Raw genomic sequence first — 17,432 nt, forward strand, 5'->3', positions numbered from 1 at the left:
TATAGAGATATGTCTTTAAAATGCCATTGGAGGAGCTGGTGAGACAGTACAGTGATTAAGGTGCTGGCCTTGCACATGGCTGACCTTGGTTCAGTCCGACACTACATAAGAGAAGTATGGCTACATCGCCCCTCTGCCCAACCCAACCCAATGCTGATGTAATCTGGGTTAGCCATGTGCAAGGCAAATGCTTTATTAGGAAAAAAATGCTACACACACACACACACACACACACACTGCTTCTTAGAAAATAAGCAGATTCTTGGGAAGGAAAAAGGAACCAAGGTTAGGGTTGCAAAAGGGAGTGGTAACTAAACTTTTATAAATACCGAAGTTTATGAAAACATGTCAGCCCTGCAAAAGAACAAGTTTTTCTGTATGAAATTGGAAAGAAGGAAATAGGAGTGACCAAGAGAGCATGACTGCTGCAAGAGACAGCTGGGGCTAAGACCTTCCAGACCAAAGAAGAAAACTTTAGGAACCTCTGAGAGAAGGAGGGCTAAATGGTCTCCCCTTCCCTCCTCTTAGTTCTGAACTCTACCATCTTCCTTCATAGACAGGGGAAGGAATCCTTAACCTCTAAAGAAGTCAGAGCTGTGCTGGCATCCCCCAGGATGAAAGGCCTGTCATCTTCAATACCCACTGCACACTTCGTGCTGGGCCTACCTCAAGTGCTTTACAGATGTCATTTCAGCCAAAGGAGATCTACGTGATCAACACACCAATTATACAAACGAAGGAAAAAAGGTTCTGACATCCAGTAACTTATGTAAGAACAGGGTTGAAGGCTAAAGTCTTTGCCTCTGACCTTACATCATTCTAGCTACCAGGGGTCCAGATAGAAAAAGGAGCCTCTGCTTGACAGTTCACTTTCCTCCAGTGCCCTTTGGCCCTGAAAAGGCTCTTCATTAGGATGTGGGGCAGGGAGGTCCATCCAGGGGGTGATTCCAGGAAGAACGAGTCCAAACAGCCAGCACTGCGCTGTGTCCAAGTCCTCAGCTGTCCGTGCCTGATGCGTCTTCATCTCTCTGGATGCTGGTGCTGGATGGCTCGTCTGGTGATGCACTCAAGGCAGACTCTACTGGCAGTTTCAGCCTTTGCTGCTTCTGATACTTGACCCTGCGGTTTTGGAACCAGACCCTCACCTGGAAAGCAGTGGAGACAAGTGATCAGAATGGGACCAGCCATTCCCACTGCTCCCCCATTCCCACAGTGCCCACCCCTCTCTGGCCAAAATGTTCTCGTCTTTCTAAGGGAAACATTCCCCCCCCCCCCCCACCGCCTCCCAGACATTCTTCCTTATAACTGTAGTTGCCATTCATTCATCCAACTAGTGCCTACTGAGCTCCTGTTACATTATGAAGCACCACCCTGAGTGATGGTACTATGAGTGGTGAGCATAGAGGGATGGTCCCTTCCCTCTTGGAGCTTACCAACTAGTGGGAAGGGTCCAATTAAAAATAGGCAAGCAAATACATAAATACAAATGGGGAGTATTAACAGGAAGGTTGAGCCTCACTGAGAATCAGCACTTAAGCCAAGGCTTAGGGGTGGAGGGCCCAGCCTGGTGGGGCCAAAACAAAACAGGCCAGGGCAGGGAATGACCTTCAGGAAAGCTCCGAGGTGGAATGAGGTTTGAAGTGTTTCAGGACAAGAAAAGAGGAGAGGAGGGTAGCATCAGGAAGGTAAGAAAAGGGTGGAAGGGCAGGAAGGAGAGTTTTTGTGGGGGTCAGTTCACCCTAGGACTATGAAAGCCATGGATGAGAAACATTAGCTTTAGAACATTAAAATGGGATGTGATAAAGTGGCACTACATGGAAAGTATCATGCTAAGCGAAGTGAGTCAGAGAGAAAGATGTTCTCGTCTTTCTAAGAGAAACATCTCCCCCCCCCCCCGCCCCCCGCCTACCTCAAGTGCTTTACACATGTCATTTCAGCCAAGGGAGGTCTGTGTGATCAACACACCAGTTATACAAATGAAGGAAAAAAGATTGCATGAAAAGATTGCATTCATCTGGGAAACATAAAGTAACAAAATAGGAGACTAACACCCAAGAATAGCCGAGATAAGTAGCAGGAGGTTTACTCCATGGCTTGGAGGCCAACCGCACACGCTAGGGGAAAAGGCAGCTCAGATAGAGAAGGGAGCACCAAATAAAGGGTGTTGGGAGGATCCTCCCAGGATGGGAGAAGCATGCTGAAAGTAGACTCTAGACCGAACATGATTGCCACTCAATGCCTCTTTTGCAAACCACAGTACCCCAAAGGAGAGAAAGAACAAAAGGGAATGATGGGGGAATAGAGGGTGGGAGGGATACTGGAATCAGTGGTGGTGGAGAATGGGCACTGGTGGAGGGATGGGTACTCGATCATTGTATAACTGAAACCCAAGCACAAAAGTTTGTAAGTCTACAACTGTACCTCATGGTGTTTCACTAATAAAAATTTTTTAAAAATGGGATGTGACATCATCCTATTTACATCTCAAGTGAATTGTATGTCTCATTACTGAGTGAAGCACGGATGAGAGCGGGGGCAGAGAGAGAGCAGGAAGGCAACTGTGGTGACTGTTCTGGAGCTGGGTCTGGTGGAACGTGGTATGGGCAAGTACCAGAGGAGGGAAGCCATTCTAGTAGCAATTTAAGAGAGAGAGGTGACCAGGCTTGCTTGCTGGTGATTTGGAAGAGTGAGAGAAGGAGGAATCTAGGATATCTAGGTATTTTGAGTGGACAGTGGGGATTGGGAAGGAGAGAAGTTCAAGAATTGAAATTTAAATGTGAAGTAAGACATCCAAGTGGAGGACTTGTGTAACAGGACAGTGATAATATAGTGGTAATACAGTCTTGAATGGAGCCAGCCTGGGTTTCAATCCCTGGCATCCCTTTTAGTCCCCTGAGCACCACTAGGAGTAAGTTCAGAGCCAGGAGTAACCACTGAGTATGACTAGGTGTGGCCTAGCCATGTCCCCACTCCTCTGCAAAAAAAAAAAAAAAAAAAGGCATCCATGTGAAGTCCATACAATGGGGTTTTCCTGTACAAATTAGAAAAGAATCTAGAGTATAGATGTCATCTGTTGAGTGGAAAATGTCAAGGTCAAAAAGAGAAGAGTATACTCACAGAGGAATAGAGAAGATGGGGTCAGACAGCTGGAAGGGAAAACCGAGAGTGTGGCTCTTGGCAGCCAAAAGCAAGAATATCTTCAACAAGAGTGACCGACTGTCCTGATTGCTGGCGTATGGTGGAATGAGGAAAGAAAAGCATCTGTTGACTTTGGCAACATAGAGCTCCTAAGAGACCTCAATGAGGTTTTCTTGGAATGAAAAGAAATCATGTTGGCATGAGTTAAGTCGTAGATGAGAAGTGAGGATATGGAGAGAACATAGCTCCCGAGAAGTTTGCCTCTGAAAAGGGAGTATAGGAATAGTTTAGCAGCTGGAGGGGGTTATAGGGTAAAGGGAATGTTAATTACCATTTTTAATATCTAAAAATCCCTGAATGCCTATTAATTTCACTGTCAGCCTATTTAGCATGGAAATCTATTATAAGGTTCTAAACTAACATTGTGTGCTGTGCCATAATGTGATTTTCAAATAGAACTACTTATCTCAACATACAGGAGTGAGCCTTAGTGCCTGTCTCCTCAAAAGCCTGGCACAAAGTAAAGAGGGCCCAAGTCTTCCCCACCAAGCCCCACCTGAGCCTTGCACAGAGGCATCCCCAGTGTAGACTGGACCCCCGCAGGTATACCCACTCCCACCTGGTTCTCTGTGAGGTTGAGCCTTGCTGCCAGCTGGGCTCTCTTCTTTCCCACCAGATTGTGCTGTTGAGCAAACACTTTCTCCAACTCTTCTAACTGCTCCAGGTTGAACATAGTCCGAACTCTCTTTTGGGGTTTCTCAATCTCCTGAAGGTTCTGGGCAAAGGCCCAGTGAGGGGGGCTCCAGAAACCTGGGCAGTGAGTCAGCTCCAAGCCTAGAGAGCAACCAGCAGGAGGGAAGGTTAGTGAGCATCCTTGGAGGAGAGAACCAACACATGGCCAGGCAACAGAGCAAGAGGCAGAGTAGGAAGAGAGTGCAGAGAAATCAAGCAAGTGAGAAAGAAGGGCTAATGTTACATGCCGCCTGCCTGCCTCTGTTGTTCTCCAGCTGAGAGGTCTAACCCTGTCTCTCAGAGGCTTGCCACTCTCCTTGCCCTCCGCATCTTTCCTTGACAACTTAAGAAATCCCATAGGAGGCGCAGAGAAGGGACTCCTTGGATTCACACTTTGTCAACATTCAGCAAAGACCTGTTTAATGCCTATTATGCATTAGGCATGGTTCCAGGACAAACAGAAAAATCTCTATTTTTTAAGGGATAATACGTTAAAGACTGGGTACATGTCCAAAAGTGCCTCTCATTTGTGTGAAGAATAAATCAGGGAAGGACCAAGGTCATTGTATGCATATGGGAGTGGGGGGTGGGGGGAATAACTTTCAGCTTTATACAGGGTCACCACCTCACTGAGGTGATATTAAACAGGGCCACTATATAGCTTGTACTGTGAACAAGGGCATCCAGCAGAGGGAGTTAAGTGGAACGTGAAATACTGCCCACATTCTTTGGGCCAATTCTGATGGTGCTTCTCTACCTGGAGAAGGGAGTGTCCTCTTCTAACCCATAAGAAGAGACTGTTCTGCCCACCAAGCCAGGAGCCAGTGGAGACAGAGTGCCACCCGTCAGGGACAGTTCCTGAGACATAACTTGAAAGGGAGGTGGAAGCACGCCGACATAGTCTCCACAGACCGAGGAAAGGCAAATGTGGGGTTATGACTCCAGAGGTCTCATCAGCCTGGGGAGGCTTCAGGACTGTGGGCATCTACCTGTAAAGGGTAAGACGCAGAGCAGGCTGTTCAATAACCCAATCACTGAGCTCACAAGGCTTATGGTGAGCATAAGAGCAAAAGACAAGAAGCAATGGGGTCTGAGTAAATGATGGTGGTCATCCTTAGAGTGGACCACTCTGTGGTGTGAGAAGGCCGGAACTGATATGAAAAATATATATATACAAGATAAATTAACAGTAGAGCCGTATGTCTTATAAGTGGGATAGGGAAAAACACACCCATATATACATATGTGTGTTTCGGCATTAAATATACATAAAGTACTACTGGAGCAATTTAATCATTAGCTGCTTCCTGGGTTGCATAACCAGGTCACTGGGGGCAGGAGTTCTCAAAGAAACTTTTTTCCATATGTCTTTAGTAAACCTCTTGACATTTGAATGGTGTCGATGTAATTTCCATTCAAAGCCTCCATTACTTACAAGGGGTAAGAAAGGTGCTTGCCCTGCACATTGACCTGGTTCAATGCCTGGCACCTCATAGGGTCCCCTGAGCACTCCCAGAAGTGATCCCTGGGCACAGAGTCAGGAATAAGCTCAGAGCACCACCAGGTGTGGCTAAAGAAAGCAAAAATCTATCTTTAAAATAAGATAGCTAGGGACTGGAGAGATTGCAGGAGTTAAGGCACTTGCCTTGCATTGACCAGTTAAATCTCTTGCACCTCATACGGTGCCCGGAACATCACCGGGAGTAGTCCCTGAGCACAGAGCCAGGAATAGCCTTTGAGCACTGCCAGATATGGCACCCAAAACAAAGGTCGGGTGGGAGAGAGAGAGAGAGAGAGAGAGAGAGAGAGAGAGAGAGAGAGAGAGAGAACACATAAAGAAGTGCAAGTGCCCAGACCTAGGGGGAGTAGGAAAAAATGAGGGTCGGGGTGCCTAGTGGCTCTTGGGTGCAATGGGATGATTGAGCACCGGGTAGGAAGCCCAGGGTTCCTCTCCAACACAGGTAGGTGTGAAGAAGACTCAGCTAAAAGGTTATAGGGAGCCCAGGGAGTAGGCAGTTGTGTGCGTAGGATCCAGGTACAGGATGGTAAAACTTGCATTAACTCCTGTTCTCATGCAAGGGGAGGCACGGACCAGATAGCCCAACACAAAAATCAGCACAAGCTTCTTCGCCAGGAGAAGAAAGCTAAATTCCCACAGGGATTTTAAGTGCCTGAGGTCAAGAGGCCTTAAGATCCAGTTCTGAGAGCCTAGAAGCCAGCAAGCTCAGAAACGCTAGGTGTGGGGCCTAAGTTTGGGGAGACACGGGCGGTGGAAGCGGTCACCGGGCCTGGGGCGCTGACCACCTCCTGCTAGCGGCTCCTCGCTGACCGGCTCCAGCGCAGCGTCGCTTTCCCACTGAGTCCCCAAGGTGAGCGGCTCTGACAAGAGTCTGCGCCGCCAAACGTTTATCCGAGCAGGCAAGGGACACGGGGCAGAGGACGCCAGTAGCAGGGCTGGATTCCCGGGCAAACCAACCCAGCGCCGCTGACCTCTGCAGTCTTCTTCCCCGGGGCCACCCGCATCACCGACTGCCAGCACACACGCGCTTCTTCCACCTTAGCCGCGAGCGTGGAACCTGAGGCCCGGCAGACCTTTTGCAAAACCCGACCGCGTTTGGTTTTCAAGTCCCGGGGACTTACTTCTCTTTTCCGTACCCCTGGTCGCGAGCGCAGCCCATCCCCCTACCTGTGACACCGAGACCGCAGACGTGAGCCAGGCGCAGCCCCAGTAAGGGGCACCCGGGGCCCGGCGGGTAGAGACCCAGACCCAGGTAGGCGGGCAGCGCCGGGGTGGGAGCGCAGAGGGCAGCGGTCCAGGGACCAGCGGCGCGCGCGGGGGGGCCGGGCCGGGCCAGCAGCGCCTCGACGGAGAAGGAGGACACGAGGCGTCGGGGCCGGGCGCTCGGGGCCGGGGCTGCGGGGGACCCCGGGGGCTGGGCCCGGACACCGCGCGGCCCCGCAACGGGCATGGCAAAGCCCTTCACGGACGCACTCAGGGCGGTGCGGGAAGGCGCGGGAGCCAGTGAGGATCTGGCACGACGGAGCGAGCCGCCCGGGTCCCCAGCGGGGTTTAAATCGGGCGGGGCGGGAGGGGCGAGGGGGGTCCGAGGACTCTGAGGCCGGTGTCTGCCCCAGACCTCACCCAGTTTGAGGGCATTGAAGGGGGGCGTGGGGCCCGGATGCGTTCCCCCCCCCCCCCCACTCATTCCTCCCGCCTTTAAACTGGCCACCTGGTGCGCTCAGGGAAAGGACCCCTAAGGGTCGCAGGTGGTCCCGAGCGCTCTCTTTGAAGCAGAAGACGCAGAGGAGTCAAAGTTCCAAGTAAATTCCCACTCTGCCTCCCCACCCCCACACTTTCCTACCTGGTTACCCTATTGTGTTACCAACTCTTTTTCTTTTCTGTCCTTTTCTCTCCCTTTCCTTTCTTTCATTTTCAAGACTATTTTTTTTTTGTTTTGTTATTTTATTAGGTTTTGTGATGTTATTTTTAAAGGCTTTAAACATAATAATTTAGGTAATGTGGTTGAAATAGTTTCAAAGTTTACGGTGCTGATGTACAAAATTATTCCACCTCCTGTCGCCTTTGGTTACCAATGACTCTTTAGCAAGTTTCAACTGCATCCACATTAACTCGGCCACACTGGAAAAATCCTTCCTCTATTCAAAAAGATGTCAGGGAGTAAAAGGAATGGTTCCACATAAAGAACTATTCATTTCTTTAAAGAAAAATAAGTTTTCATTTCTTTATATAAGAGATACTCATTTATAAGAAATACTCATTTATTTATAGAAAAGCCAGTGTAAAGGAGTTGGTGGCCTACAAAACTGCACAGTGTGTAGGTGCTGGTCACACTTTGATAGCCCTGAGGGGAGAGCGTCAGTACCTACTGTCACTTGGACAAGTGACAACTTACTGTACTTCCTCACCTGCAGAATAGATGAAAATAGAATCTTCCTTATAAGTTGCTAGGATTGTGCATTTCTTAAGGTAAAGGTAAAGGTAAAGGCCCTCCCGTTGATCGTCGATTTGCTCGAGCGGGCCCAGTAACGTCTCCATTGGAGACTTTGTTGTTACTGTGTTTGGCATATCGAATACTCTCGGTAGCTTGCCAGGCTCTCCGAGATGCTTGAAAAATACTTAGACCTGATCTCATACAGAATGAGCATGAAGCCGTGATTGCAGAAATCAAAGGGACCCCAATGCCTTTGCCTCCCCAAAGCAACTTCTAACGCTAAAACTTCTCAGGTTCAGGAAGCTTCCATGTCTGTTCAGGACCCACAAACAAGTATCCTCTGCCAGGTGTGTATGTGGGTGGGTGAAGACCCTTGCTGGGATGGGCATCTGTCCCACCCTCCTTCCCATGCCAGCGGACACCGGCCTGACCTTCTGTGCATCTCTCCAGGCATCCTAGATCTGAAACCACAGGTGAAGTGAGTGATGGGTGATCTCACTGGTCCCAGGACTAGGCTTTTGCTTTGTTTAGGCCAAATGCTGGGTCCGGAATGAAGGACCACCATGGAAAACCCCAGGGAGGGGTTTGGGTGGGATTTGAATACAAGAGAGACTGAGACCCACTGGGAATTGTGGGGCTTTAGATGAAAGTTCTGGAAATGCTTCTCCTTCACTCCCAAATCCTCCCACACCCCTTCATTTCTCAGCTTCTCTTGGAGGAAGGGATCCTGAAAGGAAGGGGTTCCCAAGACTGCAATACCAAGATCCATAGTACAACTTGTGTGGGGAAGGATTGGGGGATCCTAAGGGTAACAGTTTATACTGTTGGGGACAATAGAGCACAGTGACAGAAAATGTGCATTTCAAAATTAATAACCTTCAAATCTCAGCTTTTGTTGGTGAACATTTCTGTGACTCAGATAAGTGGCTTCTTCAAAGTTTCAGTTTCTTGACAATGGGAATAATTTCTTAGGTGAGAAAATAATAGTTAACTGATGATATTATTATAAAAATGAAGTTGTAGTTCATTCTTATTTGTAGTCAAGTGGTAGCAAAGGTTGGGTGGAGACAGGCTATATTTATAATAATAGGTGAACTGGCTAACCTTCTTTAAAAAATTCGGTGAGTCCAAATAAAGGGTGTTGGGAGGATCCTCCCAGGATGGGAGAAGCATGCTTAAAGGTAGACTATAGACCAAACATGATTGTCACCCATTGCCTCTCTTGAAAACCACAACATCCAGTATGAGAGAGAGAGAGAACAAAAAGGAATGCCCTGCCACGGAGGCAGGGTGGGATGGGGGGTGGGGGGTGGGAGGGATACCGGGATCCGTGGTGGTGGGAAATGGGCACTGGTGGAGGGATGGGTATTTGATCATTGTATAACTGAAACCCAAGCACAAAAATTTGTAAGTCTACAACTGTACCTCATGATGTCTCACTAATAAAAATTTTTTTTAAAAGTTCGGTGAGAGATAAGATGGGTCAGATTTATAAAGCTGAGATGAAGTGATCAATCTGTCCTTTAGGCACCTACTAAGATTCTTGGGCTAATCAACAACATACACCCTGGCACCCTGAAGTCAGAGAGAGAAGACAAAGACAATTTTTTTTTTGCCCGTTGGGTCACACCCAGCGATGATCAGGGGTTACTCCTGGCTCTGCATTCAGGAATCACTCCTGGCTGTGCTTGGAGGACCTATATGGGATGCTGGGAATCGAACCCAGGTCGGCTGTGTGCAAGGCAAATACTCTACCCGCTCTGCTATCACTCCAGCCCCAGACAAAAATTTTAAGGTAGAAGATTCATAAACATTGGTGGATCCATTTGTGCCATTTGTTTGCTTTTGTTTTGAGATGACATCCAGTGATGCTCATGGATTACTCCTGGCTCTATACACAGGAATTACTCCTAATGGTGCTTGGGGGACCATGTTGGATGCCAGGAATCAAACCTGGGTCAGCTGCATGCAAGACAAGCACCCTACCTGCTGTACTATTGCTCTTGCCCCCATTGTGCTGTTTTTTTTTAAAGATTTTTAAAATTAAGGCACCATAATTTACAAAGTTATTCATAATTGAGTTCCAGGCATGCAATATTCCCAGACCAGTCCCTCCACCATGGAGAGTGACCACAATAAAGCCAATTGGATTGGCAATGTACCTTAGCTACCAGTTGATTAAAAATACAGTCTCACTTCGTTCTTGTAATAATCCCATCAGTTGATCACTTGATCACTTGACTTCCCGTTAATCGTCAATTTGCTCAAGCGGGCGCCAGTAATGTCTCCATTTGTCCCTGTCACGTGCTAGTGTAGCCCAATGGCGTCTGTTCGTTCTAGGAAAACGAAGAGCCTCAAACCGATCGTTCAGGATCTTGATGAAGAAGTCTGACCATCTGGTAGGTGGGCGGCCACGTGGTCTTTTGACATCACATGGAACACAGTCGGTAATGGCTCTAGTCCAGCGGCCATCTCTAAATCTCATTATGTGACCAGCCTATCTGATTTTTGATGACTTGGCAAACGAGACAGCGTCCCTGATTCTTGATCGTCGATGGAGGTCGGAACTATGGATTCTTTCTCTCATTTGAGTGAAATGTGATACTTCAAGCATAGCTCTTTCAATTCCTCTTTGGGAGACCCGAATAGCGTTCTTATCCTGTTTGCATAAGGTCCAGGTCTCTGAGGCATATGTTAATGCAGGAAGAACAGTGGAATCAAAGAGATGTGCCTGGAGCCGGAGGTTCTTCATCCTCTTAGGTATTTCTTCAACGCTCTTGAAAGCATTCCAAGCTGCTCTCTTTCTCCTGTGCAATTCAGGTGCCAAGTCATTTGTCATGTTGACTCCTCGACCTAGGTACACATAACTGTTGTATTTGGAGATGGTTGTTCCATTGAGAGTGAATGGAGCGTCAGGAACGAGGCTGTTTCTCATAAACATTGTCTTTGTAAGATTCAGCTGTAGTTCGACCTTTCCACACTCACAGTCGAAGTCGGCCAGCATTTGTGCTGCTTGGCTAATGTTTGCTGTTATTAGAACAATGTCATCAGCAAAGCGGAGGTGGTGTAGTTGCCAACCATCTATCTTCACTCCTATTCCTTCCCATTCCAGTCGTCGCAGGATGTTCTTGAGGGTGGCACTGAAGAGTTTTCGGTGAAATGGTATCACCCTGCCGAACCCTTCTCTTGACATCAATGATTACTTCTTTGTAGAATGTTGAGATCCTGGTAGTGAATCCGTAATACAGCTCACGGAGGATACTGATGTATTGAGTTTGAATGCCCTGATTGGCTAGGGCTTCAATGACCGCTTCCGTCTCAACAGAATCAAAGTCCTTCTTTAAATCAATGAACGTTAGACAGAGTGGCATCTTGAACTCCTGAGAAACCTCAATGAGCTTGGTTACCGTGTGGATATGGTCAATGATGCTGAATCCTTTGTGGAACCCGGCTTGCTTGAATGGTTGTCCTTCATCTAGTGTTCTGCCAATCCTATTCAGGATGACTCGAGTGAACAACTTGTAGATGACAGACAATAGGCAGATCGGGCAATAGTTGCCAATGTCGTGGATGTCTCTCTTCCTGTACAGTAGTACAGTCATGCTGGTTTTCCATTGGGACGGAACCTTACATTCAGACAGGTAGCGTGTGAAGAGCTGAGCCAGTGTATTGATGGCAAACGAGACAGCGTCCCTGATTCTTGATCGTCGATGGAGGTCGGAACTACGGATTTTTTCTCTCATTTGAGTGAAATGTGATACTTCAAGCATAGCTCTTTCAATTCCTCTTTGGGAGACCCGAATAGCGTTCTTATCCTGTTTGCATAAGGTCCAGGTCTGACGGACCTTATGAGTACTGAAGGCAGGTTCTTCAGGTGTTCAGGTCTGACCTTGTCTGGGCCAGGTGCTGTTCGTTTCTTTACCGATGAAATGGCGTGTCGGATTTCGGAAGGGAGAACATTGGGAACGACATATCCATCCTGCGGAATTTGGGATGTCAGCGGGTGGACATGGCTATCGAAGAGATCTGAGTAGAAGTCATGGATAATCTTCTCCATTGCCCTTCTGGAAGATGTGATAGATCCATCAGGATGTCGAAGGGCAGTCATCTTGGTCTTGTAGTTGGCGAAGGACAGGCGGGCGTTATGAATACTTTTCCCGGCTTCTGCCGCATCTACCAGCACTTCTGCTCTTCTCTCTTTGAGGTCTTCCTTGATCGCATCTCTGCACTGCTTTGCGAGCTTGGACATTCACTTGCGGTTGCCTGAGGCTTGCGCCAAACCATGTTGGCAAATAAGCTCAAGAGTTTTCGGAGACAGGCTTTTTTTGTGGCTATCTCTCCCTTGGCATTCCTCACACAATCATGGAGGTGCTGAATCAGTCAATCATATTCCTCATCAATGTTGTCGACAATGGTAATTTCCCATGTTGCTGCAATAGTGCCAAAGAGCTCCCAGTTGGTGGTTGTTCTCGGAGTTCTTTTCTTAAACTTTGCAGCCCTTTATCCCCGCTCTGTGAAATAGAATTTTGCACGAAGGAGATGGTGGTCCGATCCCATTTGGAATTTTGGGACAACAGGACGCTTTCTGGATACATTATAAGACACTTAATATCCATCTTCCAGAATTGCTGTACCATATTTGATAGGGTTCAAATATGGTTTGAACCATAGGAACACCTACAAGGGCGATTAGAGGCCACCCCAAAAGCCTCTATCTCTATTGGAGGCAAGTTACCGAGAGTATTCCTCCCGCATGGCAGAACCTCGCAAGTTATCCGTTGTGTAATCGATATGCCAAAACCAGTAATTACAATGGGTTTCATTTCCCTGACCCTGAAGGCGTCATCAATATGGCAGCATTGAGAAGGATGAGGAAGGAGAGGCTGATAAAATCTCAAGGCCGAACTAGGCTGCCACAATGCAGGAAGACAAAAATGATCATCTGTACTTTCAATGCACGTACGCTAGCATCAGATGCATCCATCAAGGACCTGATGGTACAAGCGCGAAAAATCAAGTATGACATCATTGGTCTGACCAAGACAAGAAGGCACCAATCTCATCACACCGTTTTTGATACTGGAGAAGAATTGTTCCTCGGAACATGGGATAAAAGAGGTGTTGAAGGTGTTGGTGTCCTTGTCAACACGAACTTGGCCATGAGCTTGATTCATTCAAATGCCTAACAACCCGAATCAGACGTTTACATTTGAATAAATGTGGCTCACTGTCGGCAGTTTCTATCTTCATTGTCTATGCACCAACATCCAATTATGATGAAGGAGAAATGAAAAGTTCTACATGGAGCTGGAGAAGTTCTATAAAGAAGACCACACCTTCTACAAGATCATTGTGGGTGATTTTAATGCCAAGATAGGACTGAGAAGATCAGCCGAAGAACTCCACATCGGGACCCATGGCCTAGAATGGAACGAACAGGGTGAGAGACTGTCTGAGTTCATCATGTCGACCAAGACCATCCATGGTAACTCACAGTTCCAGAAGGCCAAATCTAAACATTGGACAGGGGAGTGTCCCGGTGGACGGTTCCACACGAAATAGACCACATCATATTCAATCGATGGTTTTGCCTGACTGATGTCACTGTTGTCCCATCAGTTAACTATTATTTTTTCACGTTTTATCCAGCAGAATTAACTGCAAAGAATGAAAGAGACAGATGCTGTGGCATGTCCATCTTACAAGCTACCCTCGATGACCCACATATTAAACACCTCATTGACACCACCACCGCCTGCCACCAGAGTCATGGGGAGAGGGTCTTGAGGTGGGTAGAACTCAATTTTTCTAGTTAAGGAACATTTAGGTTTTGGAAATTGTAGCTAACACATTGCTGGTTTTTGTTTGGTTTTTCAGCAAGGATACAGTTTGCTCAACTTGTTGACTGGTTAGACCAGGTCTGTACTTGAAGATTATTTCTAGTTCTGATCCTATTCTGGCTTGACTGTTTCAAGACTCCACAGACAGACAGACAGACAGACAGATGAATTGACATGGAGGAGGCCACCCACACTTCACATATATGACCAATCAATTGGTTTGCTCTTTTTTCAAGAATGGCAGGAGGGCAGTTGAAATGGGTCTAGAAAGAAAGGATACTGTCTCCAGGGCAAACTGAGCCTTGTTGGCAGATTGAGATTTCTTCAACTTCCAATGTCAACTTTCCTCCACCATTGCTTCCGGGTACAAACCCTGTCTCCACCAACCCCTGCCAGACTGCCTCCTTGACAGGGACATTTTTAAGTTTAGTTGTTGTAGTTTGGATTTCATGCTTTCAGTCTAGTTGTCACTGTGGTTTAGATATGTACATATTACGTGTGTGTATCTACATATACACCACCCAAGTGCTAGAGGACCCTGGCCCTTGCCCCTGTATTCTCCCGTCTACCTATTCTTTCTTTCCTTCCTAGATTTCTTACCTTCCCAGTTCTAGGTACCAGGATAACCTAGCTATACACCTTTTGATACATTGCATTCCCTCATCCTGTTTTATCTTCTAGACCACAGATAAGTGAGATCATCCAGTATTTGTTCTTCTTCTGACTTAACATGATATCCTCCAATTTCATCCAAATTGCTGCTAATTGCATGATTTCATGGTTCTTTGAAGCTGCATCATATTCCACTGCATATATATGTATACACACACACACACATATATATATATAAAATATGTGTGAGTGTGACATCCACTCTATCTCTAGATCTCCAGTGCATAATTTACTATATTTTAATACATAATTATCTGTTTTGTGTTTTTTTTCCACTTATTCTCCTTTAGATGGTAAGTTCCCAAGGTTAGGCATTAGCACCCCAATTAACATATAAGTAAATAGAGCAAGAGAGGTTAATGGCACACCTAGGTTTAGATGACCTTGCCATGTGGCATTTAGTGAAATGTGTTATTTTTTGGTAAGGCAAGTGACCTACCTGTTGTGTGATATCTCTAGCACCCCAAAATGGTAGATTTTATATAAATGATCTACTCTGACCACAGTAGGATGAAATTAGTTATATTGGAAAAGGCACAAAATTGTAAACAATTAAACAACAAACTTTAAAATTTTTGTGTGTCGTGCGGGGCTCACACAATGGTGTTTGGGTGCTACTATGTATGGTGCTTTTATCAGCCCTCATGTCAAACCCAACCTATAGCAAGAGAAGTCCAGGGGCTTCCAATGTGGGAGGACCTACACCTCTTCTCCTGCCTGGCTAGCTCAGCACTAGCCCACACGTGTGCCTCTTCTCCTCACCCTTTCTGCACCCCCTTGCACCTGACAGGCTCAAAGCAAACAAGGATGTTTGTTCCTTCTCCCCCACCCCCAGGACACACAGTGACAGAGGAGGCGCCATGTATGTTAACCCACTTTGCACTTCGCAGTTATCCTGTGTTTCCTAATTTTGGCTTATGTATGCTGCTTTCAGGACCTTCTCTGAACTGCTTTGCTCTTTAATTAAGTGGGAGCAAACAAACATCTATTTGTTTGAGGCCCTTTTTATGTGCTAAGTTTATGAGGAGCACAAAAGAGGGATGAATACAGTTTCTTCCCACGAGGAATTCACAATCTTACAGTGGAGGAGGGGGAAGGAGAAGGATTCACCTACAACTGATGGAGCTGTCAAAGTAAAGGAAGTTTGAGTTAGAGTCTGTCAAAGGATGGGGATAGAAACTAGTTAGAACTTCAGGGGATCTGGGCTGGAGAGGTAGTACAGGTGGTAAGGTGCTTGCCTTGCCTTGCTGGGCACCACTGGTTTGATCTCTAGCATGTATATGGTTCCCGAGCACCGCTGGGGTGATCCCTAAGCACAGAATCAAGAGTTATTCCTGAGCTTTTCTGGGTGTGGTCTCACAATTGGAAGGGCCCTTGGAGGAGGATTTGCTTTGCAGGTAACTTCAAAGAGGAAAATCTATGGGGACTTGAAAGTTGGTGGAATGGGGGTGCTATGAGAAAAATGGGAAGGGCTGATGGATCCTTTGGGGACACTCCACTTTAAGGACAGACAAAGACAGGGAAGAAGGAATAAGCAGAATGAAGATGAGGACCAGAGCAAGCAACCCTTTGCAGTGAGATTAACGTATTTCCTACCTACTTGAAGTACTGTAGAGCTGGTTGGGAGGTCAGCAGCAAACTAGTGAAAGCTTGAGGCTGTATTGAAAAGGAAGGACGTTGAAACACAGTTTAAAGAGAAGTAACTTGACCAATAGGCAAACGGGGTACTAGACTTTGAGTTTGTGGCTCCTTCTGCACCTTCCCTCTGTGACAATCCAATATCCAAGTCAACGTTGATCATTTGTTTCACCAGCCATGACCCAGAGCCTAGCACAGTAGACACACTCATATTTGCTGCATTGAATTCTTTTTCTTCCTTGTTCCCCCAGTTTCTGAAGAAATGAACAACAAAGAGGGATACTTGGGGCCAGAAAGATAGTACAGTGTATAAGGGGCTTGTCTTGCATTCAGCACACAGCCAAGACAGGTTCAATTTCTAGTATCACATATGGTCTTCCAAGCACTGCCAGGAGTTGTCCCTGAGCACAGAGCTATGAGTAAGCACTGAGAGTACCTCTGGGTGTGACCCAACTCTCCATCCCCCAAAAAAGCTAAAGATAGAACATCCTTTTCAGGACCAGCTAGATCTAACTACTTACAACTGACCGAACTCCTAATAGCAGAGAAGTGAGCAAAGATATTAATTATTTTCAAAATTATCGACACTGCTGGGAGACAACTCAAAGCACTGAAGCATGAACTTCACATCAAGGAGTCCCCTATCCACTCACCAGTTCTGCATTGGCTCCGAGCACTGCTGGGAGCAACTTCCAAGCATTGTGCTGAGTGACCCCCAAGACAAATCAACCTCCAGAGTTTGGGCCTTAGATATAGTTTAGTGGCAGAGTACTTACCTAATTATAAGTGTGAGGCCCTGAGTGTAATCACCAGCACTGCAAAATATAACAAACAAAACATTTTAAATTTAAAATGTCCCTGCTTATCATGATCAACATTCATACTTTGCCTGAGAGTCCAGAAACTTAAGGACATTATTGAAATGAAAATAGATACAAAGAGCAGAGTCATGATGTTTATGAAATTCCCAAGAGATTTGTAAACATAAAGGTGAAACCTAGAAAAAGACTTTTGCTCAAAAGGGAATAAGATAGAGATGGTGATGATGATGGTGGTGGTGTTGGTGTTGATGTGGTAGGTGGTGATGATTGTGGTGATAATGGTTGTGATTGTGGTAGTGATGGTGCTGGTCTTGGTGTTGTGGGTGGTGACGGTGATGATGGTTTTAGTGATTATAGGGGTAATAATGAAGATGAGGGTGATGGTGGAAGGGATGATGGTGGTGGTATGGTAATAATTATGGTATTGGTAATGGGGATGTCTATGTGTATTTTTCAGGTAGCGTGATGTTGGGTGCCATTGGGCAACATGAAGAGGACAGACTTTTCACACCCCCTACCTGCCAGTCCATACCTTTCATTGTCTCCCTTGTTCCCTTTAGGAAGTTCTTCCAGAGATGGGTTTCTGGGATGGTCAGCAAGCCTTTTCCCCCACCTACGAAGGCTGGGGATATTGGGTC

The 17,432-nt window shown here is 46.6% G+C and overlaps 1 protein-coding gene across 1 annotated transcript; it reads right to left on the reverse strand.

The window, feature by feature from the left end:
- Window positions 1-995: 995 nt before the first annotated feature.
- Window positions 996-6,839, reverse strand: NOTO (notochord homeobox). The gene is made up of 3 exons (XM_056126479.1): window positions 6,557-6,839; window positions 3,758-3,972; window positions 996-1,145 (listed from the first exon to the last, which is right to left on the reverse strand). Exons 1-3 carry the CDS (start codon window positions 6,837-6,839, stop codon window positions 996-998), a joined length of 648 nt encoding a protein of 215 aa, XP_055982454.1.
- Between the last annotated feature and the right edge of the window lie 10,593 nt (window positions 6,840-17,432).

Source organism: Sorex fumeus, unplaced genomic scaffold (assembly GCF_029834395.1).
Source record: "Sorex fumeus unplaced genomic scaffold, SorFum_2.1 ptg000006l, whole genome shotgun sequence".
Classification (NCBI taxonomy): Eukaryota; Metazoa; Chordata; class Mammalia; order Eulipotyphla; family Soricidae; genus Sorex; species Sorex fumeus.